The sequence below is a fragment of the Capra hircus genome, chromosome 14 (assembly GCF_001704415.2).
Source record: "Capra hircus breed San Clemente chromosome 14, ASM170441v1, whole genome shotgun sequence".
Classification (NCBI taxonomy): Eukaryota; Metazoa; Chordata; class Mammalia; order Artiodactyla; family Bovidae; genus Capra; species Capra hircus.
In genome coordinates this window covers 6686235-6711693 of record NC_030821.1, presented here as the reverse complement: position 1 = coordinate 6711693, position 25459 = coordinate 6686235, and the positions used below count along the sequence as shown (strand labels likewise).

The following is a 25459-nucleotide window of genomic DNA, read 5'->3' as shown; positions in this document are numbered from 1 at the left end:
ACCTAAAGCAACTAGAAAAAGAACAACAAAACAAAGTTAGTAGAAAGAAATAAATCATAAAGATCAGACTGGTTATAAATTTAAAAAAATAAATGAAGGAGACAATAGCAAAGATCAATAAAACTTAAAGCTGGTTCTTTGAGAAGATAAAATTGACAAGCCATTAGCCAGACCCATCAAGAAGAAAAGGGAGAGAAGAGTTTCATCAATAAAATTAGAAATGAAAAGGAGATGTTACAATAGACAATGCAGAAATATAAAGGATCATAAAAGACTATTACAAGCAACTATATGCCAATAAAATGGACAATCTATAAGAAATGGGTAAATTCTTAGAAAAGTACAACCTTCCAAGACCGAAACAGGAAGAAATGGAAAATATGAACATACCAATCACAGGCAATGAAATCAAATCTGTGATCAAAATTCTTCCAAAAAATAAAAGCTTGAGACCAGATGGCTTCACAGGTGAATTCTAAATGTTTAGAGAAGAGGTAACACCTATACTGCTCAAACTCTTCCAGAAAATTGCAGAGGAAAGAAAACTCCCAAACTCATTCTAGGAGGCCACCATCCTCCTGATACCAAAACCAGACAAAGAAACTATACACAAAAAAAGAAAATCACAGACCATATCACTGATGAACAAAGATGCAAAAATCCTTAACTAAATTCTAGCAAACAGAACCCAGCAACACATTAAAGGAATTGAGCAAGTGGAGTTTATCCCTGGGATATAAGGGTTCTTTAATATATACAAATCAATCATTGTGTTAAACTATATTAATAAAATGAAAGATAAATATATGATCATCTCAATAGATGCAGAGAAAGCTTTTAACAAAATTCAACACCTATTTCCTCAGAAAGCAGGCACAGAAGGAACCTACCTCAACATAATAAAGGCCATCTATGACAAACCCATAGCAAACATTCTCAATGGTGAAAACCTGGAAGCATTTCCTCCAAGATCAGGAGCAAGACAAGGGTACCCACTCGTGCCACTATCATTTAATATAGTTTTGGAAGTCCTAGCCACAGAAATCACAGGAGAAAAAGAAATAAAAGGAATCCAGACTGAAAAGAAGAAATAAAACCCTCATTTGCTAATGACATGATTCTATGCACAGGAAACCCTAAAGATGCCACCAAGAAATTACTAGCCCAAATCAATAAATACAGTAAATCTGCAGGATATAAAATTAATAGACAGAAATCCCTTGCATTCCTATTCATGAACAATGAAAACTCAGAAAGAAAAATTAGTGAAATAATCCCATTCACCATTGGAGCAAAAGAATAAAATACCTAGGAATAAACCCACCTAAAGAGAGAAAAGACCTGTATGCAGAAATCTATTTGACACTGATGAAAGAAATCAAAGATGACACAAACAGATGAAGAGGTATATCATACTCTTGGATTGGAAGAATCACTATTGTGAAAAGGACTATACTACTCAAAACAATCTACGGATTCAATGCAATCTGTATCAAAATACCAATGGTATTTTCCACCATTCAAAAAGCACTAGAACAAATGGAAACACAAAAGACCCTGAATAGCCAAAGCGATCTTGAGAAAGAAGAGTGGAGCTGGAAGAATCAACCTTCCTGACCTCAGGCCATACTACAAAGAGACAGTTGTCAAGACAGTATGGTACTGGCATAAAAACAGAAATATAGACCAGTGCAACAAAGTAGAGCTACATCCATTCACTATGGGCACCTTACCTTTGACAAAGGAGGCAAAAATATACAATGGTGTAAAGACAGTCTCCTCAATAAGTGGTACTGGGAAAACTGTACAGCTACATTCAGAAGACTAAGATCATGGCATCTGATCCCATCACTTCATGGCAAGTAGATGGGGAAACAATGGAAACAGTGACAGAATTTATTTTCTTGGGCTCCAAAATCACCGCAGATGGTGAGTGAAGCCATGAAATTAAAAGACGGTTGTTCCTTGGAAGAAAAGTTTGGACCAACCTAGACAACATATTAAAAACCAGAAACATTACTTTGCCAACAAAGGTCCATCCAGTCAAAGCTTTGGTTTTTCCATTAGGCATGTATGGATGTGAGAGTTGGAACATAAAGAAAGCTGAATGCCAAAGAATTGATGCTTTTGAACTGCCATGTTGGAGAAGACTCTTGAGAGTCCCTTGGACAGCAAAGAGATCCAATCAGTCCATCCTAAAGGAAATCAGTCCTGAATATTCATTGGAAGGACTAATGCTGAAACTCCAATGCTTTGGCCACCTGATGCGAAGAATTGACTCATTTGAAAAGACCCTGATGCTGGGAAAGAATGAAGGTGGGAGGAGAAGGGTACAACAGAGGATAAGATGGTTAGATGGCATCACTGACTCATGGACATAAGTTTGAGTAAACTCCAAGAGTTGGTGATGGACAGAAGGCCTGGCGTGCTGTGGTTCATGGGGTCACAAAGAGCTGGACACGACTGAGCAACTGAACTGAACCGAACATTTAAAAGAATGAAGCTAGAACATCTCCTAACATCATACACAAAAATAAACTCAAAATGGATTATAGACTTGAATGTAAAGCCAGAAACAATAAAGCTCTTAGAGCAAAACATAGGCCAGTGCACACTTTGAAATAAATCACAGCAAGATCCTCTTTGACTCATCTCTGGAGTAGTGGAAATAAAAACAGAAATAAACAAATGAGACCCAATTAAACTTAAATGTCTTTGCACAGCAAATGAAATAATAAACAAGATTAAAAGATGACAGAATGACTCTTTGTGACCCCATGGACTGTAGCCCACCAGGCTCCTCTGTCCATGGGATTTTCCAGGCAAGAATACTGGAGTGGGTTGCCATTTCCTTCTCCAGCGGATCTTCCCAACCCAGGGATTGAACCCAGGTCTCCCGCACTATAGTCAGATGCTTTGCCATCTGAGCCACCAGGGAAGTCCCATAACAGAATAGGAGAACATAATTGCAAGTGAGACAAAGGATATAGCAGCTTATATGGTTCAATATTAATTAGAAAAACAAACAGCCCAGTCAAAAAATGGGCAGAAGACCTAAACAGACTTTTCCCCAAAGAACACGTACAGGTGGTCAACAAACACATGAAAAGATATTGAATATTACTAATTGTTAGAAAATGAAAACTACAATGATGTATCAACTCACACCAGTCAGAATGGCCGTCATCAAAAAATCTACAAACAATAAATGCTGGAGAGGGTGTGGAGAAAAGGAAACTCTGCTACACTGTTGGTGGAAATGTAAACTGATATAGCTATCATGGAGAAGAGTATGTAGATTCCTTAAAAAACTAGGAATAGATACCATATGACCCAGCAATCCCACTACTAGGCATATACTCTGAGAAAACCACAATTCTAAAAGACACATGTACCCCAGTGTTCGTTGCAGCACTATTTACAATAGCTAGGACATGGAAGCAAACTCGATGACTATTGACAGATGAATGGATAAAGATGTATGGTAATATGTATATTGCTCAAGCATAAAAGGGAACAAATCTGAGTCTGTTACAGTGAGTTGCATGCACCTAGAGCCTGTTAAACCCAGTAAAGTAACTCAGAAACAGAAAAACAAACATTGTGCATTAATACATAAACAGAGAATCTAGAAAAACGGTATCAATGAACCTATTTGCAAGGAGAGAGTAGAGATGCAGATGGAGAGGATGGGCTCGTGGGCTCAGTGGGGGGAGGAGAGGGTGAGGCAGATGGAAAAGTAGTGTAGACACATAAACACTATCAAGGGTACAATAGAGAGCTGGTGGGAAGCTGCTACAGAACACAGGGAGCCCAGCCTGGCCCTCTGTGATGACCTAGAGGGGTGGGTGAGGGGAGAGGAAGGAGGCTTAAGAGGGAAGAGATACATGGAAAGCTATGGCTGATTCCTATTGTTCTACAGCAGAAACCCACACAACACTGTAAGGCAATCTTCCTCCAATTAAAAAATAAATTTAAACAAAAATAAAGGTTTTAACTTTTAGTTAAATTATATTGCTCAAAGGAAACCTATTTTCTCCAGTCTAGGATGTTACCAAGTCACATAACAAAATACTCACAAAGAGTCACAACCTACAACCAGGCAAGAAAACATGAGGGGTTCATGCAACGTTCTCATTGTAAAACGAAAGGCCTCCAAATACCAATAATTATTTAATCATCTCATCTTCAGGGGAATTTTCTTCTCCCTGTCATATTTCTAGTCAGCTCCGTTGCTGGGCTATATAGTGACTACTTTCCTTTTTCTCAAGTGAGAAATTTACTTAAAATTTGCTCCTTGAGTTCAGCTCTTTCTTTTCAATACTATTTTCCTAAAGATTTTATCTATCTTATGGATTTCATATCACATTTCTATGTAGACAGTTTCAAAATTTATATCTCTAACCATTTCAAGATTATATTGTATACTCAACACAGCACTTAAAAATATTTACATAATAACTGCTTAATAAAACTAGTTGATTTAACTGAATTTTTAGCATGCATAAACACACACAATGAAAAAACTTTTTTACTCTGAGAAACTATCTTGTTGAAATTGATTTTTTGTGTGGCAAAACTCACAAGTAATATAGATATATTTCAATATCCCAGTTTTTGTCAGATGGGGGAGTTTCAAGAAAATTAATAAATAATTTTATATGTAAGATTTCATGTGGAAATATATATAATCTATTCCATTCTATGTGTTATATGTATTTTTATGTGTACACACAACATCCTATTATATCCATATAGATATATTCGAACAGGATATATCATTACATAAGACGTGTTATACCTAAAACACATATAATATTAAGTGCAATATTTTCAATTATTTTAAGATGTTAAACTTGTATTTATAGAAATTTAAGTGATATAAAGTAGACTATATATGCACACATAATAAAGACTGAATGGATATTTATGTAACAGAGTGCTCTGGGTAGTTTCCCTACAGTGAAAGTGACTTTTCCTGTTGCTTCAGAGTATTAGAAATCAAAATGTGTAGGACTTGCATAGAGATTTATCAATCATAAAATTGATTTTGTGAACTTTAGCTCATTTTTCGCCTCGAGAGACTGTAAACTGAGATCACAGTACTGATGGAAAAGACAGAGAAGTCTGTGTAGTGAGAGCTGTCAGAGTCCTGCAGTCATCTCCATTCCTCCTCCTTCCCTTTGCCCAAAGCTCAAAGTGAGGACTGAAAGAAGCTCTTTCTGCCCCTTTCCTGTCTGCCTGCTTCTGTTCCTCTCTGGCCTTAAAAGAACTTCATTATAGGAATGAGATCACTAGATAATTTAACCTAATTCCTAACTTATTCTCCATTGAATGCACACAGTGCCTTGCTAACCTGTTGATTCTTTTCCCAGATTGAAAGAAATAAGAATGAAGGATTAAGTAGTAAGAAAATGACTAGCTCTCTACTCCCAGTAGCCTCATTAGCAATCCTGCAGGCAGATCACGTGGGCAAGATAGCATCTGAAGAAAGATCAGCAGGAGTCAGCCAGTCTGCATGCAAGGGGAAATGACACGGAACCCAACCTCCAGCCTGGATGATTCACTGAGACTCCAAAAGCAGTCATAGCCAAGCAGACTCTTCCGAGTTGATCTGGAGCACAAATCCACCTTCTCCCCAGGTTGCTAGAACTCTGAGAAAGCAATTTCTCCTTTCTCTGAGAAAGCAACCATTCACCTACCTTGTGAGTATTGACTGGTTGATCAGTGGGCAGCCAAACTTGAGTTCAGTCACAAGAAGACAGGAAGCTGATGGGCTAAGCGTGTGGTTCTCCCTCTCCCATCAGCTAGGTGGACTCACCAGAGTTAAAGAGTGTGGAACTCTCTGCAAAGAGGGCAAACCTGGGGATCTGCCTGAAGTGGCGAGTTGATTCAAAAGACTTCTGTGATCTCCACTGCATGAAGCCAGGGACAAAAGTTGTATTAAATAACTCACTGTACAAGACAGTGGGCTTCCCAGATGGCTCAAGTGGTAAAGAATCTGCCTGTCAATGCAGGAAACACAGAGACACGGGTCAACCAAATAAAAACCCACTCCAGTATTCTTGCCTCAAAAACACCATGGGACAGAGGAGCCTGGCAGGTTACAGTTCATTGGGTCACAAAGAATCAGACTAAACTGAGCATGCGTTCACAAGACGTTACCTTTCAAGGCAGTTACAGAAGGAAGGACACGCAAAAGATTGCGTTTAGGCACCAAATCACTGACAGTGACCGTAAATCCACCTCTAATACTCATTCTCCCTTCCTTCCTGATCCTCTGAGAGGAGCAGAAAAAGCAGTTAGTGAATAGAAGAGGATGCAGAGTAAGAAAGGGGGAATAAACTATCATGAACTCCTTCCCCCACTGCAGAATTATAGCTTAATAAGATGCAAGTTGTGTTGTCAAGCGTGAGAGTTTGAAATTTTGATATGAAGACAAGACTGCAAATTTTAATATCTAAAAATGAGGCTACTTGTTAATAACTAGGAATCTGACTGAGATTTCATCCAGAGAGCATGGAAAAATACTACTACATACATTGTTTTAAAGCTTTGTTATTAAAAATATTAAAGCTCTTTTGTAATTTTACCCTACTACTACTACTACTAAGTCGCTTCAGTCGGATCCGACTCTGTGCAACCCCATAGACGGCTGCCCACCAGGCTCCGCCTACTCAGTCCAAATTGTTCAATATACATTTATCAAAGGATTTTCATTCTACATGTCTTCAAATGTTTATTGTTCAAAGAAAAGCTCTACTAATAAACTATAAAGTTATTTTTAGTAATAAAGAGCTTCCATTTAAAAATTTCTTGTATAATGTCGCTAAATGTTATCGTGTTAAAAATACATCTTAATAAAAATACCAGTGTAATCAAATATATATCAATTTTAGGGGCATATAAAGTATAAAATACAAAATAAGGTATAAAATGCAAAGTGTGTGTGTGTATGTTTGTGTTAAATACACCATATCATACCTGAGTTGACTCTAAGGAAACTTGATTTTCTTTATGATTGTTCTTTGAAAAATTGTGAAACTAATTAAAAACAAACTAAAGATTTTAAAATTACTTAGGATCCTTACTGATGATCTTGTAAATGAATGTTTTTTTTCTCTCTTTTCCTTATATATGATGTGCTTACTTGCTCAGTCATGTCCGACTCTTTGCAACCCTGTGGACTGTAGCCCTCTCTAGGATCTTCTGTCTATGGGAATTCTCCAGGCAAGAATACTGGATGGGTAGTCTTTCCCTTCTCCAGGGGATTATCCAAACCCAGGGATCGGACCCCAGGTCTCCCATGCTGCAGGCAGATTCTTTACTGTCTGAGCCACCACAAAACAAATTTGCCTTACTATATAAATCAATATCAAGAAAAACAAAACAAAAATTGTTATTTGTACTTTACCATTTATTTTAGTCAAATTTAGATCTGTAACAGGGAATAAGTGTAATATGTTTTCATCTCATAAAAAATGCATTTGATTCTTTGACTGAATGCTTTTCACTTTATGCTCATTATATTCAGATAATGCCCACTTGTTTACAAAATTTTAAGTTAAAGAGTTAAGATAGCATTACTTCTCTTTTTTTATGTGATTCTCTGATCAGTTCAGTTCAGCTCAGTTGCTCAGTCGTATCCAACTCTTTGCGACCCAATGAACTGCAGCACACCAGGCCTCCCTGTCCATCACCAACTCCCGGAGTTCACTCAGACTCACGTCCATCGAATCAGCGATGCCATCCAGCCATCTCATCCTCTGTCGCCCCTTCTCCTCCTGCCCCCAATCCCTCGCAGCATCAGAGTCTTTTCCAATGAGTCAACTCTTCGCATGAGGTGGCCAAAGTACTGGAGCTTCAGCTTTAGCATCATTCCTTCCAAAGAAATCCCAGGGTTGATCTCCTTCAGAATGGACTGGTTGGATCTCCTTGCAGTCCAAGGGACTCTCAAGAGTCTTCTCCAACACCACAGTTCAAAAGTATCAATTCTTTGGTGCTCAGCTTTCTTCACAGTCCAACTCTCACATCCACACACAACCACTGGAAAAACCATAGCCTTGACTAGACAGACCTTTGTTGGCAAAGTAATGTCTCTGCTTTTCAATATGCTATCTAGGTTGGTCATAACTTTCCTTCCAAGGAGTAAACATCTTTTAATTTAATGGCTGCAGTCACCATCTGCAGTGATTTTGGAGCCCCCAAAAATAAAGTCTGACACTGTTTCCACTGTTTCCCCATCTATTTCCCATGAAGTGATGGGACCAGATGCCATGATCTTCGTTTTCTGAATGTTGAGGTTTAAGCCAACTTTTTCACTCTCCACTTTCACTTTCTTCGAGAGGCTTTTCTCTGATACAACATAATAAAAAAAGCAAATAGTGGTAAAGAAGCCAAATAGATGGAGGAAAAATAAAACATAACGCTTTGTGAAAAACAACAAAACTCACAAACATAAATAATATTTAATGCTTATTTTTTAAATAAATACACAGAAAAGCAAGTCAATAATATTAGACAAAGAATAGCATGTTTTAAAATGTAACTCACATTTTCTATAGGAAACAGGGTCCATACGGATACTTTATATTTTTAGCAATCCAAATTAAATTATAGGCAATAGTCACATACTTTTTCTTCAGCAGACTTAAGAATAAAATCGCTAGAGTTGCTGACATGCAATAGAATTGTCTGGTTTTATCTATATTATTTTTTCAAAATATTCTATAAGTACTAGAAAAAAGAATGATTTAGAGTTATTAACTGGTTGCCAGCCAGCTTGCAATAAAAAGCCATTACTTTAGTAGTGGTAGTTCCTGGCCTGCTGTGGCAGTACAATTGATAAAACTTTTAATGGTGTTGAACAGGGCAAGGGTATTGTCAGAAGACAATGCTCAGGAAGCTACAGCATTTTAGACTTTTGAGATGTTGGGGATGAGTATTAAGAACCATAGAAAAGAATAACTGAGTCATGTTTCTGTACAGCAATAATTAACACAATGTTGAAATTCAACTATACTTTAATTAAAAATAAATTTTCAAAAAGAATAACTGTTTTGGGGGATATAAATACAATGAATAAAGGAAATAATATTTTAGGAAAATTCATCATCAGCTTAAATTGATATAACCAAAGAACTCCATGGTAGCATATAAGGAAAACTTATTCTTCTATAGTTGGAAAACAGAAAAAGGTAAGAATTTGACTTAATAATTTATTATAAGGATATGATAGCTCCAAATAACCTTGCATATACAACCCCAGCAAGTACTCTGTTGAACTCTGAAACTCAGGGTAGAGACTTTAAAACCTGGTACATTAAGTATCATAATTGCCATCTTTACAGTGAGAAAATATAGAGAATGCAATAAAAAAAATTGAGTTTGGGGGCTTCCCTCATGGCTCAGTGGCGAAGAGTCCCCCTGTCAATGCAGGGAACACAGGTTCAATCCCTGATCCAGGGGCATCCCCCATGCTGTGGGGCAACGAAGCCTGTGCACCACAACTATGGAGCCTGTGCTCTAGAGCCTGGGGTCCGCAACTACTGAGTCCACACGCTGCAACTACTGAAGCCCACATGCCCTAGAGCCCTTTGCTTCTCAACAAGAAAAACCACTGCAATGAGAAGCCCATACTCTGCTACTGGAGGGTGGCCTCTGCTCTCTGCAACTAGAGGCAAAGTCCATGTATGTAGCAACAAAGACTCAGAATGGGAAAAAAAATAAAATAAAAAATAAAGAAACTGAGCTTGGCCCAGGTCTGGTTCACAGTGGTGCCACTGGATTCATAGAACCACCACACGACAGCTTCCATGGACTTTAAATATGTAATTTGAATGGATACTTGATATTGACCCCATATTGATTTCTTGGTCTTTGTGCTAAGAGCTATCAGTAAGGAAGATCAAGTAGAAATCTGAAATTCCCTCTCCCTACTATCTTCCACCTTAGCCAAGACAGTAAACCAAAACAATATCATAGACATCAGCAAGAAGGAAGGCTGGGAATTCCCACCCAGCCCTCATTCCCCCCCAGCCCTCATTCCCCCACAGAAGTAACAATTTAACAGCAACCCACCAATAAAAACCTAAAAATATTTAGTAGAAGGCAAGGATGCCCACTCTTTCCACTTCTCTTCAACATAGTACTAGCATCCTAGGCAGAGAAATGGTGCAAAGAGAAAGAGAAGAAGAAAAGAAAAAACAAAAGGAGAGAAAGAAAGAAAAGATATCCAAATCAGGAAGGAAGAAATAAAATAACTTGCTTGTACATGACATGATGTTATATGTACAAAACCTGAAAAACTCCACCAAAATTTGTTATAAATAATAAATAAATCCAGTAAAGTTGCAGAATACAAAAGTAACATACAAAATCAGTGTCTTTTCTATGCATAATAACAAATTATACCAAAAAATTTGAGAAAGCACTTATAAGAACAAAACTAATAAAATACTTAGGAGTAAACTTAAAGATATGTACTAAAAATTATAAAACAGTAATGACGTTAAAGAAAGCACAGATAAATGGAGACATTTTTTGTTCACAAATAGGAAACATTAACATAGTTAAAATATACATATTATCAACTCCAATTCAACAGCATATTAAAAGAATTATACACTATAACCAAGTGGAATTTATCCCTGGGAGGCAAGGATAGTTCAATATATGCAATCAATAAATGTGATGCACCACATTCTCAGAATGAAAGATAAAGATCATATGATCACCTCAATATATACAGAAAAAAATCTGACAAAATATATCAGTCTTTCGTTTCAACAAATTGAGTATAGAAGGAACATGCCTCATCATAATAAAGGCTGTTATGACAAAGCCATTGCTACCATCCTACTCAATGGTGAAAGATTGAAAGCTTTTTTTCAGAGATCAGGAAAAAGACAAGGATATCTCTCTCATCACTATTATTCCATATGATACTGAAATCCTAGTTAGACCAATTAGTTAAAGAAGTAAAACACATCCAAATCATAAAGGACACAGTAAATTGTTTTATTATTTGTAGGTGAAATTATCTTACATGCAGAAAATTTTTAAAAAAAGCTATTGGAACTAATTTAAAAATTCAATAAAGCTTCAGGATATAAAATCAATGTACAGAAATCAGTGGCATTTCTATATATAATAGAACACCTGAAAAACAAATAAACTATCCCACTCACAATAACATCAAAAACATAAAATAATTAAAAATTTGTATAGCCAAGAAACTGAAAGATCTGTACAATGAAAACTGCCAAACTTTTATGATGAAAATTGAAGAAGATACAAAGGGAAAGATATCCCATGTTCATGGACTGGAGCAGTTAATATTATAAATATGTCTATACTATACAAAGTCATATACAGAATCGATGTGACCCCTATCAAAACTCCAGTGGTATTGTTCATAGAAATAAAGAAATCCTAAAATTTGAACTGAACTTAACTGAAACTTTGTATGGGACCACAAAAGGCTGAATTGCCAAAACAATACTGAGACAAAAGAACAAAGGTAGAGGCCTTACAGGATCTAATTTTAAGCTTTACTACCAGGATATAGTAATTTAAACACTATGGCATCAGCATAAAAAGAGAGACATACCAATGGAGCAGAAAAGAGAGCTCAGAAATAAATGCCGTCACATACAGTCAACATATATTTCACAAGGACTTCAGGAAAATTCAACAGGGAAAGAATAGTCTCTTCTATAAATAGTGCTTGAAAAACCAGATAACCACATACTGAAACTGAACTCATATCTTACAGCATACTACAAAAATTACCTTGAAATGAATTAAAGACTTAAACACAAGATCTGCTATTGCAAAACTCCTAGAAAAATAGGCAGGAAAGAAGCTCCTTGAAACTGATCTTGGTAATGATTTTTTGGACACAATACCAAAAGTACAAACAATAAAGGTAAAAATCAACCATCAGAATTATGTTAAGCTTAAAAGCTTCAGAGAAGGCAATGGCACCCCACTCCAGTACTCTTGCCTGGAAAATCCCATGGATGGAGGAGCCTGGCAGGCTGCAGTCCTTGGGGTCACTAAGAATCAGACATGACTGAGCGACTTCCCTTTCACTTTCATGCATTGGAGAAGGAAATGGCAACCCAATCCAGTGTTCTTGCCTGAAGAATCACAGGGATGGGGGAGCCTGGTGGGCTTCCGTCTATGGGGTAGCACAGAGTCGGGCAAGACTGAAGCGACTTAGCAGCAGCAGCAGCAGCACAGCAAAATAAAAATAAACAAATGAAAATGTAGCCTATATAACAGGAGAAAATTTTTCAACCATATATCAGATAAGGGGTTACTATCCAAAATATATAAGGAACTCACACAATTCAACAGCAAAGAAACAAATAACACAATGTTTTAAATCCAAAAACAACCTAAATAGATATTCTTAAAATAATATATTAAAATGACCAAGTGCTTGAAAAGGTGTTCAACATCACTAACCATCAAGGAAATGAAACTAACCCATAATGAGATATCACCTCACATCTGTTAGAACGGCTGTTATCAAAAGGAAAAGACGTGGTGAAAATTGAATCCTTGTATACTGTTGGTGGACATGTAAATTGGTAGAGCCTTTAAGAAACAGTTCGGGAGCTTCCCTGGAAAAGGAAATGGCAACCCGCTCCAGTATTCTTGCCTGGAGAATCCCACGACAGAGGAGCCTGGCAGGCCATGGTCCACAGGGTGGCAAAGAGTAGGACAAGACTGAAGTGACTAAGCACGCACACATGCATGGATCATCCCTCAAAAAATTGAAGCAGAACTACCGTACAATCCAGGAATCTCATTTCTGTGCTGTCTGCATTTCCTATTCACAATAGCTAAAATATGGAAACAATCTAAGCGTTTATCCACAGATGAACGCAGGTGGAAAATACCATGTATACACAAACAATGGGATTTTATTAGGTTTGAAAGGGAAGGAAATTCTGACATTTGCGACAACACAAATGAACCTGAAAGACATTATGCTAAGTGGAAGAGATCAAATTGCCAATATCCACTGGATCATCAAAAAGGCAAGAGAGTTCCAGAAAAACATTTATTTCTGCTTTATTGACTATGCCAAAGCCTTTGACTGTGTGGATCCGAATAAACTGTGGAAAATTCTGAAACAGATAGGAATACCAGACCACCTGACCTGCCTCTTAAGAAACCTGTAAGCAGGTGAGGAAGCAACAGTAAGAACTGGACATCGAACAACAGACTGGTTCCAAATAGGAAAAGGAGTACATCGAGGATGTATATTGTCACCCTGCTTATTTAACTTCTATGCAGAGTACATCATGAGAAATGGTGGGCTGGAAGAAGCACAAGCTGGAATCAAGATTGCCGGGAGAAATATCAATAACCTCAGATACGCAGATAACACCACACTTATGGCAGAAAGTGAATACGAACTAAAAAGCCTCTTCATGAAAGTGAAAGAGGAGAGTAAAAAAGTTGGCCTAAAGCTCAACATTCAGAAAACGAAGATCATGGCATCTGGTCCCATCACTTCATGGGAAATAGATGGGGAAACGGTGGAAATAATGTTAGACTTTATTTCTTGGGGATCCAAAATCACTGGAGATGGTGACTGCAGCCATGAAATTAAAAGATGCCTACTGCTTGAAAGGAAAGTTATGACCAACCTAGATAGCATATTAAAAAACAGAGATATTAATTTTCCAACAAAGGTCTGTCTAGTCAAGGCTATGGTTTTTCCAGTGGTCATGTATGGATGTGAAAGTTGGACTGTGAAGAAAGCTGAGCACTGAAGGATTGATGCTTTTGAACTGTGGTGTTGGAGAAGACTCTTGAGAGTCCCTTGGACTACAAGGAGATCCAACCAGTCCATCCTAGAGGAAATCAGTCCTGGGTGTTCATTGGAAGGACTGACATTGAGGCTGAAACTCCAATACTTTGGCCACCTCATGCGAAGAGTTGACTCATTGGAAAAGACTCTGATGCTGGGAGGGATTGGGGGCAGGAGGAGAGTAGAAGGGGACAACCGAGGATGAGATGGCTGGATGGCATCACCAACTTGATGCACATGAGTTTGGGTGAACTCCAGGAGTTGGTGATAGGCATGGAGGCCTAGTGTGCTGCAATTCATGGGATCGCAAAGAGTCGGACATGACTGAGGGACTGAACTGAACTGAACTGAACTGAAGTAAAATAAGCCAAACAAAGACAGATAGGACCTCACATATATATTTTATCTGAAATAATCAAACTCATAGAAGACAGTAGAATGTTGGTGACAAGGTATAAAGTGAAAGCGAAAGTTGCTTAGTTATGTCCGACTCTTTGAGACCCCATGGATTCCATGGAATTCTCCAGGCTGGAACACTGGAGTGAGTAGCCTTTTCCTTCTCCAGGAGATCTTCCCAACCCAGGGATCAAACCCAAGTCTCCTGCATTGCAGGCAGATTCTTTACTAGCTGAGCCACAAGGGAAGCCACAAGGTGTAAGGGCTAGGGAAAATGGACAGATATTGATCAAAGGGTACAAAGTTTGCTGTATGCAAGATGAGTAACTCTTAAAGATCTAGTATACAACACAGTAATATAATCATGTGTGGATGTGAGAGTTGGACTGTGAAGAAAGCTGAGCACCGAAGAATTGATGCTTTTGAACTGTGGTGTTGGAGAAGACTCTTGAGAGTCCTTTGGACTGTAAGGAGGTCCAACCAGTCCATTCTAAAGGAGATCAGTCCTGGGTGTTCATTGGAAGGACTGATGCTAAAGCTGAAACTCCAATACTTTGGCCTCCTCATGCGAAGAGTTGACTCATTGGAAAATACTCTGGTGCTGGGAGGATTGGGGGCAGTAGGAGAACGGGATGACAGAGGATGAGATAGCTGGATGGCATCACTGACTCGATGGACATGAGTTTGAGTGAACTCCGGAAGATGGTGGTGGACAGGGGGCCTAGTGTGCTGCAATTCATGGGGTCGCAAAGAGTCAGACACGACTGAGCAACTGAACTGAACTGAACTGGACTGAACTGAACATAATCAACCATACGAATCTGCCTGCCAGTGCAGAAGACGCAGGATATGCAGGTTAGATTCCTGTCAGGAACATCCCTGGAGCAGGAAATGGCAACCCACTCCAGTATTCTTGCTGGGAAAACTCCGTGTCCAGAGGAGCTGGTTGGGCTGAAGTCAATGGAGTCACAACGAGTAAGAGATAACTGAGCAAATGAGCACATATGCACACACACACACACACACACTCACTAATAGTGTATGCTTGAACTTTACTAGGACGATAGATAGTGTGTTCTCATTACAAACACACAAATATTTACCTATATCAGATGATGGATATGTTAATTAGCTTGATTGTGCTGATCACTTCACAATACATATATCAAAACATCAAGATACACACCCTAAACATACACAAATTTTCTTGTCAAATTATACATCAGCTGGAACAAAAAAAGTATACAAAGCTGGAACAAAAACACTACCACATTCATGTAAGAATGACACCTATTACTGCTGCCCTCAAAGACCTAATTCAGGATTCAGAGTGGTAGTCCCATCTTATTTCATTAAATTCTTGAGTTTTTCCCTCAACAAGCAAACAACTTGATCCTAGAAAATTGGAGTGGATTACTATAAAGTTAACAAAGAAATGGCCCTAATTATAGCTGCTCTGAAAAATGTGGTATTCTTTTTTTCTAAAGCAGATTGAAAAAGTATTAGGTCTGCACAGAAGAACTGTACACAAAAGGTCTTAATGATCCGGGTAACCACAATGGTGTAGTCACTCACCAAGAGCCAGACATCTTAGAGTGTGAAGTCTAGCTGACCTTAGGAAGCATTACTACTAAAAAGACAGTGGAGGTGATGGAATTCCAGCTAAGGTATTTCTACTTGTAAAAGAATATGCTGTTAAAATGCTTCACTTAATACACCAGGAAATTTGGAAAACTCAGCAGTGACCACATAGCTGGAAGAGGTCAGCTTTCATGTACATCCCAAAGAAGGGCAATGCGAAAGAATGTTCAAATTACCACACAACTATGCTCCTTTCACAAAATACCAAGGTAATGCTCAAAATCCTGTAAGTTAGGCTTCAGCAGTACATGAACAGAGAACATCCAGATGCACAAGCTGGATTTAGAAAAGGAAGAGGAACCAGAAATCAAATTGCCAATATCCACTAGATCATAGAAAAAGCAGGGGAATTCCAGGAAAATATTTACCTCTGCTTTGTTGACTACACTAAAGGCATTGACTGTGGATCACAAGAAACTCCAGGAAATTCTTAGAGAGATGGTAATACCAGACCACCTTACCTGTCTCCTGAGAAACCTGTATGCAGGTCAAGAAGCAACAATTAGAACTGGATATGGAAAAATGGACTGGTTCAAAATTGGGAAGGAGTATGCTAGGGCTGTATATTATCATTCTACTTACTTAACTTTCTAGAGTATATCATGTGAAATGCTAAATCACAAGTTAAAATTAAGATTCTAATCCAAAATCACTGCAGATGGTGACTGCAGCCATGAAATTAAAAGACGCTTACTCCTTGGAAGAAAAGTTATGACCAACCTAGAAAGCATATTAAAAAGAAGAGACATTATTCTGCCAACAAAGATCCATCTAGAAAAAGCTATGATTTTTCCTGTAGTCATGTCTGGATACGAGAGTTAGACCATAAGGAAAGCTGAGTGCCGAAGAACTGATGCCTTTGAACTGTGGTGTTGGAGAAGACTCTTGAGAGTCCCTTGGACACCAAGGAGATCCAACCAGTCCATCCCAAAGGAGATCAGTCCTGAATACTCATTGGAAGGATTGATGCTGAGGCTGAAACTCCAATACTTTGTTTATCTGATGCAAAGAGTTGACTCATTGGAAAAGACCCTGATGCTGGGAAAGATGGAAGGCAGGGGGTGAAGTGTTCGATAAAGGATGAGATGGTTGGATGGCCTCACTGACTCGATGGACATGAGCTTGAGGAAGCTACAGGAGTTGGTGACGGACAGGGAATCCTGGCGTGCTGCAGTCCATGGGGGTCACAAAGAGTCAGACACTACTGAGTGACTGAATTGAACTGAACTGAGAATGAAGATTGCTGGGAGAAATGTCAATAACCTCAGATAAGCAAAGAATGCCATTCTAACAGCTGAAAGTGAGAAGAAATGAAAGAGCCTCTTGATAAAGATGAAAGAGAAGAGTGAAAAGGCTGGCTTAAACTCAACATTTAAAAAATGAAGATCATGGCATCTGGTCCCATCACTTCATGGCAAATAGATGAGGAAAAAATGGAAACAATGACAGATTTTATTTTGGAGGGTCCCAAAGTCTTTGCAGTTGGTGACTGCAGCCATGAAATTAAAACACGCTTGTTCCTTGGAAGGAAAGCTATGACAAACCTAGACAGCATATTAAAAAGCAGAAACATCACTGCTAACAAAGTTCCATATAGTCAAAGCTATGGTTTGTCCAGTAGTCATGTATGGATGTGAGAGTTGGACCATAAAGAAGGCTGAACACTGAAGAACTGATGCTTTTGAACTGTGGTGCTGGAGAAGACTCTTTAGAGTTCCTTGGAAATCAAGGAGAGCAAACAAGTCAATTCTAGAGAAAATCAACCCTGAATGCTCATTGAAAGGACTGATGCTGCAGTTAAAGCTCCAATACTTTGGGGCCTGGTGCTGAGAGCTGATTCATTTGAAAAGACCCTGATGCTGGGAAAGATTGAAGGCAGGGGGATAAGGGGGTGCCAGAGAATGAGATGGCTGGATGGTACCATCAACTCAATGGACATGACTTTGAGCAAACTCTTGGAAATAATGAAGGATAGGGAAGCCTGTCGTGCTACAGTCTATGGGGACGCAATAGTTGGACATGACTGAATGACTGAAAAACAACATGGTAGTTGGCCATTGAGTAGTGAGTTCATTCTTTTCCATTCCAATCAAGATAGAAGTTTAGAAGCCTTACTCATTCATGTGTGATCAACAATTTATACTTCTATGTTTTTGTCTCATTTTTTCTTTTGGGTTCCAAAGTCATTGCAGTTGGTGACTGCAGCCTTGAAATTAGAAGACACTTGCCTCTTGGAAGGAAAGCTATGGCAAACCTAGACAGCATATTACAGCAGAAACATCGCTTTACTGACCAAGTTCCACAAGGTCAAAGCTATGGTTTTACAACAGTCATGAACGGATGTGAAGGCTGGACCCTAAAGAAGGCTGAGTGCCAAAGAATTGATTCTTTCGAATTGTGGTGTTGGGGAAGACTCTTGAAAGTCCCTTGGACAGCAAAGGAGATCAAACCAGTTAAACCCAAGGAAAACAAACCTGAATATTCATTGGAAGAACTGATTCTGAAGCTTAAGCTCCAATATTCTTCACCACCTGATGTGAAGAGTCGACTCATTGGGAAAGACCTTGATGCTGGGAAAAACTGAAGGCAAAAGGAGAAGAGGGCAGCTGAAAATGAAATGATTGGATAACATCACCAATTCAATGGACGTGAACTTGGGCAAACTCTGGGAGATAGTGAGGGATGGGGAAGCCTGTTGTGCTGCAGTCTATAATGTTGCAACAAGTTGGACATGACTTAATGACTGAAAAAAAATTAATATTTTATCCATGTCTATCTTTATTGTCTTTATGCTTATCCTTCTTGAATCTAAGAATATTCTAGGTCTTCCTGACTTCAATCCTTAGTGCTAAATCATTTGATTTTAATTAGTTTCTTCGGCTATTTACTCCTCTGAGCATCTTGATCACTCTACATCCAAAACTGGCTTTTAGAGCCGCAGTTCTAGTTGAACCAGTGCTGACCCTCATGTGGGGTATCCAGGTATCCAGAAAGATCTTAATCTTTATTTGAGCCAGTTGATAGTCTTCAAACATTGCATATAAACAAAGTGTTTTCTTCAGTTGAGACTTTCTGATTTTAATAGAATCAACCCTTTGTTTACCTTATCATTGCTCTTGAGACAGACAGCGCAAGCACACACTCTTAATTTTACTTAAAAGGCCCTTCACGTTCTGTCCTCTGTGTTCCCTTTCTTAAGCCACTCCCTCCCTCTCTCTTATCTCAAAACAGCCCTCTTTCTTCATTTAGTGATCCAATTACAATGGTTTTGTCTCAGTAATCAAATGCACCACAAAACACCAGTCAGTGGGCAGTATGTTGTGGAAGGCATCCCACATTAATTTTTTTAAAACACATCTCCAGTTGTGATGACAGTATAATTTTTAATTTTTAAAAGCTATATTAGCTTTAATATTTCAGGTAACACTGGATATATGTAAATTTAAATATCTGGAAGAGATAAAGTTTATAACAATGATACATCATTGCTTATTGAAGGAGCAAATATTCATTTCTTACTGTGTGACCAACTCCAGTCAACAGAGGGTTTCTGATGTCTTCACTGAAAACAAAGCTGTGAAAACTCTGAGGTATGAAAGAGGTTGTAGAGTCATGTTCTTCAATCAGATTTTTATATATTTGTGTTTGAGGTCGGGCTAGGCCTTTCAGTATTATATAAAATCCATCATTTCCAATCACTGAAAGAAAATAAAACCAAACAAGATATACTATAGACCTTATTTCAAAGGTGCTTTGATGTATATGTGTCTGCAATACATATTACAATTGCTTCCCTTTTAGCAGATTTCTTTTCATTTATTCATTGACAGTGACTTTAATGTAGCAGTTAGGCCTCACAAAAATTGAAACAAATAACAAAAATAACAAAGATATCTACACTCAGAGTACTATTTGCTGACAGCTATTTAATCAATCCCCTTATGGAACTGATAAATTCTAGGAAAAAATCGTGGTGACAAATCAAGATTAATAGATTTCAGGCAAAATGAGGAGAAAAGTGCCAGAAAAGCCCTTGAACTTTTTAAAATGTTTCTGTCCCCTTCAAAAGTGCCATTCTTTCTGTTTTATATAAGTAGCAGTTTATCACTAATAATTTTCATTTACGTTTGCTCTAGGCAGGATGAATCACTCATAGAACTGAGTAAAGAATATACAATGAAAAGAGAAATGGATCATTACTAGGAAAAAGTTTTGGGTATTTTTTCAACATTTCTTCTATTCCATTTTCTAACTCTCCACAATCTGTCACCCAACCCCACTACCTAAAGTTCAGATATATGCTGAAGGTCTGGAAGGCTCATTCACTTGTGAAGGTTTGAACGAAACACAAATCAGTTTTAGTTTTTCTGAAGCCCATCATTTTGGAGAAGCGCATCATGGGAACTGGATGATGTGGCTCCTTTTCTCTATCATTTACTAATGGCTCCAAAGGAGGAAATTAATCAAGTGGGGTGCTTTTCTTACCATTTGCTTATTAACTTGTAAATAAAAACTTTACAAGTTGACTTTCATGGATACCTGCATTTCTTTCTTTTTATCCCCTATGACATGTCACCTGCTTGCCTTCTCTGCTTTTGTCTAAGCTGAGTCCTTAATGGGGGGCTCTTTTACACACCATCTGTACATCTGTTCAGCTCAGTTTAGTTCAGTTGCTCAGTCGTGTCGGACTCTGTGACCCCAAGAACCGCAGCATGCCAGGCCTCCCTGTCCATCAGCAACTCCCGGAATTCACCCAAACCCATGTCCATTGAGTTGGTGATGTCATCCAACTATCTCATCCTCTGTCGCCCCTTCTCCTCCTGCCCTCAATCTTTCCCAGCATCAGGGTCTTTTCCAATAAGTCAGCTCTTCCCATCAGGTGGCCAAAGTATTAGAGTTTCAGCTTCAGCATCGGCCCTTCCAATGACCGAACACCAAGGACTGATCTCCTTTAGGATGGACTGGTTGGATCTCCTTGCAGTCCAAGGGACTCTCAAGAGTCTTCTCCAACACCACAGTTCAAAAGCATCAATTCTTCAGCGCTCAGCTTTCTTCACAGTGCAACTCTCACATCCACACATGACCACAGGAAAGACCATAGCCTTGACTAGACGGACCTTAGTCGGCAAAGTAATGTCTCTGCTTTTGTTTTGTTTTGTTTGTTTTTCTACTTTTTAAAAAAATCTTACTTTGGTTTACTTTACAATACTGTACTGGTTTTGTCATACATCAACATGAATCTGCCACGGGTGTACACGCATTCCCAAACCTGAACCCCTGTCCCACCTCCCTCCCCATACCATCTCTCTGGGTCATCCCCGTGCACCAGCCCCAAGCATCGTGTAGCCTGCATCGAACCTAGAGTGGCAATTTATTTCTTATATGATATTGTACATGTTTCAATGCCATTCTCCCAGCAAATAATAGCAAATGAAGCAGCTGACAAACAACTAATCTCAAAAATATACAAGCAACTCCTGCAGCTCAATTCCAGAAAAATAAATGACCCAATCAAAAAATGGGCCAAAGAACTAAATAGACATTTCTCCAAAGAAGACATACAGATGGCTAACAAACACATGAAAAGACGTTCAACATCACTCATTATCAGAGAAATGTCTCTGCTTTTTAATATGCTGTCTAGGTTGGTCATAACTTTCCTTCCAAGGAATACACGTCTTTTAATTTCATGGCTGCAGTCCCCATCTTCCGTGATTTTAGAGCCCAGAAAAATAAAGTTAGCCACTATTTCCACTGTTCCCTCATCTATTTGCCATTAAATGATGGGACCGGATGCCATAATCTTAGTTTTCTGAATGTTGAGCTTTAAGCCATCTGTACATGGTGACTATAAAATAGTGATTTTCTTTAATCTTCACTAAAGCAAACATAGTGTTTCTTTGGATGCCTGAGCTTAAAATAAATACTTCCTAGAGAGCTCAATATCATTTCTTATTAAACATCTAATCTGTGTGACAAAGGCACTGCAGAAATATTGCTTTTTAAAAAAAATGCTTATGTTTTATTTTTGGCTTCACTGAATCTTTATTGTGGTCCACAGGTTCAACATTCAGAAAACTAAGATCATGGCATCCAGTCCCATCACTTCATGGCAAATAGAAACAGTGGAAACAGTGGCAGACTTTATTTTTGGGGGCTCCAAAATCACTGCAGATGGTGACTGCAGCCAAGAAATTAAAAGACACTTACTCCTTGGAAGAAAATTATGACCAACCTAGACAGCATATTAAAAAGCAGAGACATTACTTTGCCAACAAAGGTCCATCTAGTCAAGGCTATGGTTTATCCAGTAGTCATGTGTGGATGTGAGAGTTGGACTGTGAAGAAGGCTGAGCGCCGAAGAATTGATGCTTTTGAACTGTGGTGTTGGAGAAGACTCTTGAGAGTCCCTTGGACTGCAAGGAGAACCAAGCAGCTCATACCAAATGAGATCAGTCCTGGGTGTTCATTGGAAAGACTGATGTTGAAGCTGAAACTCCAATACTTTGGCCACCTGATGCGAAGAACTGACTCATTTGAAAAGACCCTGATGGTTAGAAACATTGAAGGTGGGAGGAAAAGGGGATGACAGAGGATGAGATGGTTGGATGGCATCGCCAACTCAGTGGACATGAGTTTGAGTAAACTCTGGGAGTTGGTGATGGACAGCGAGGCCTGGCATGCTGCAGTCCATGGGGTCACAAAGTGTCAAACACGACTGAATGACTGAACTGCACTGAACAGGCTCTTTGTTGCAGTGAATGCTCTTGCTGTAGAACCTGGGCACTATGGTGTGTGGGCTTCAGTGGTTGCGGCATGAGGGTTTCAGTGGCTGCCTTAGGGAAGCTTTGTTGTCTTGTGCCATGTGAGATCTTCCTGAAGCAGGGTTCAAACACATGCCCCCTGCATTGGCAGGCAGACTCTTAACCAGTGAACCACCAGGGAAGTCTGAAACATTGTTTTTTAATAGTTTTCATGTGGGCTGTTTAAGAAAAAAACACCTTGCATTTCCCAGAGATGCTTACTTGTGTGGTCACATGATCATTCTGATTAATAAAACATCGGAGGATTTTTGCTTTCCAAATATGCACATCACCCCTTTTTCCACGCTAGAATGGGTATAGGATATTTGAGCTGAGGAAAATGCAAGGAGAATCTTGGAGGCCTCACCTCACGTCTTTAAACCACTGTCCTGTGACTTCTCATTATGTAACATAAATAAAAATAAACCTGAAAAATGTTATAAATTAATGTCCTCTAGTTCTTTGTTACTCACAGCTGAACATACTTTCTGTGTGAATATTGTTGGAATTTCACTGAATTCTATTCATAAAACATGTTGACCTTACTGATGAATGTCATTCTTCAGGCCTCTGGAGGAAATTTTCCTTTTCCTTCAGCCTTGGCCCAGTGACAGTGACTCTAACTAAATAAATTCTGCTTGCAATGTATCAATTTTTATATTTAAATTTTAAAAATATCTATGATATTAAGGAGGCCTTAAGAGTTTAAGCAATCTAAGGAATTTGGTTGTGCCTTACTCTTTGTGACCCCATAGGCTGTAGTCCACCAGGCTCCTCTGTCCATGGGATTCTCCAGGCAAGAATACTGTAGTCGGTTGCCATTTCCTTCTCCAGGGAATCTTCCTGACTCAAGGATCACTCAGGTTTCCCACATTACAGGCAAATTCTTTACCATCTGAGCCACCAGGGAAGCCCAACTAAGGAGTTTAAGTAATATAGGGACTTTGAGATCCATGGAAAATATTTTTGGTCAGAAAATATCTCATCAGTACCCAAATTATACTTATTCAAAAAGCAGTCAAACAAAGCCATTCTGGAATCTGCTAACTCCATTTATGTAAAAGATGATAGCTGTATTTGAAATGGCAAGAGGGGCTCTATTTTAAAAGAAAATATTTTATTAATATTAGGTATATATAACTTTCTCTTTTTGTTGAGATATAGCTGATGTTCAATATTATGTAAATTTCAGATATACAACACAGTGACTCATTCTTTAAAGGTTATATTCCATTTCTATTTACTATAAAATATGGTTATATTCCAGGAGAAGAAAATGGCAACCCACTCTAGTCCTCTTGCCTGGAAAATCCCATGGATGGAGGAACGTGGTGGGCTACAGTCCATGGGGTTGCAGGGGGTCGAACACGACTGAGTGACTTCACTTCACTCACTTCACACTTTATCACTGGAGAAGGAAATGGCAACCCACTCCAAATTCTTGCCTGGAGAATCCCATGGACAGAGGAGCCTGACAGGCCATAGTCCATTGGGTTGCAGAGAGTCGGACACGACTTAAGTGACTAAGCACGCACGCTTATATTCCATGTATTGCACTATATAAATCCGGCAGCTTATTTATTTTATACAAGGTAGTTTGTACTTCTTAATCCCCTACCCCATCTTATCTTACCCCTCTCTCCTTTTTTATCCCCACTGGTAACCACCAGTTTGTTCTCTATATATGTGAGCCTGTTTCTTTTTGTTATAATCCCTAGTTTGTTTTATTTTTTAGATTTTATATATAGGTGATATCATATAATTGTCTTTCCAACTCTGACTTATTTCACTCAACATAATAACTTCTAAGTCTATCCATGTTGCCTTAAATGACAAAATATTATTTTTATGGCTGAATAGTATTCAATGTTCTTTATTCAGTCATCTGTAGATGGACACTTGTTTTCCTTCCATATCTTGGCAGTTGTAAATAACGCTGCTATGAATACTGGGTGCGTGTTCAAATTAGTGTTTTCAAATTAGTGGTTTTGGTTTCTTTGGATGAATACCCAGAAATGGGACTGCAGGGTGTTATACTAGTATTTTGAGAAACCTCCATACTGCTTTCCACAGTGGCTGCACCATTTTGCCTTCTTACTAACAGCTTATAAATGTTTCCTTTTCTCCATATCCTTGCCAACATTTGTCATTTCTGGTCTTTTCGATGATAGCCATTCTAACAGGTAAAACATAGTATTCCACTTTGGTTTTAATTTGCATTCCCCTGACACTGAGACTGAGCATCTTTTCCTGTGCTTGTTGACCATTTGCATGTATTCTTTGAAAAATATCTATTCAGCTCATTTTTAACTGAGTTAATTATATTTTTGATGTTGAGCTGTACGAGTTTTTTAAATATTTTGGATATTAACTCCATTTATATAAAAATCGCATTACTTACAAAAAATTTTTCCCATTGAGTAAGTTGTCTTTTTGTCAATGGTTTCCTCTTCTGTGTTTTTACATTTTAGTTCCATTTGCTTATATTTACTTTTATTTCCTCTGCTTTAGGAAATACACTCAAAAAATATTGCTACAATTAATATCAAAGACTGTTTGACTTATGTGCTCTTCTAGGAGTTTTATGATATCCAGTCTTACCTTTAGGTCTTTCAGTAGATATCATTTTAAATGATTTACTACACACTGATAATTTTTTCTTTTCAAAATAAGATACTATAGATGGATCAAGTACTGGTTTAGGAGATTTGTATTTAGTCCCATTTTTGCGTCCATCACGTATTCTTGGGAGAATCATGTATTTCTAAGTTCAATTTCCAATTCAGAA

General features: G+C 38.4%; 1 protein-coding gene across 1 annotated transcript in view; it reads right to left on the bottom strand.

Moving 5' to 3' along the window:
• The window catches only part of CNBD1 (cyclic nucleotide binding domain containing 1), a 405676-nt gene that overhangs the window by 106345 nt on the left and 273872 nt on the right, over nucleotides 1–25459 (bottom strand). The window contains exons 6-7 of the mRNA XM_018058081.1: nucleotides 19410–19566; nucleotides 12199–12212 (exon numbers count right to left, since the gene is read on the bottom strand). Of these exons, the coding sequence (XP_017913570.1) occupies nucleotides 12199–12212; nucleotides 19410–19566 (171 nt within the window). The remainder of the gene's footprint in view (nucleotides 1–12198; nucleotides 12213–19409; nucleotides 19567–25459) is intronic.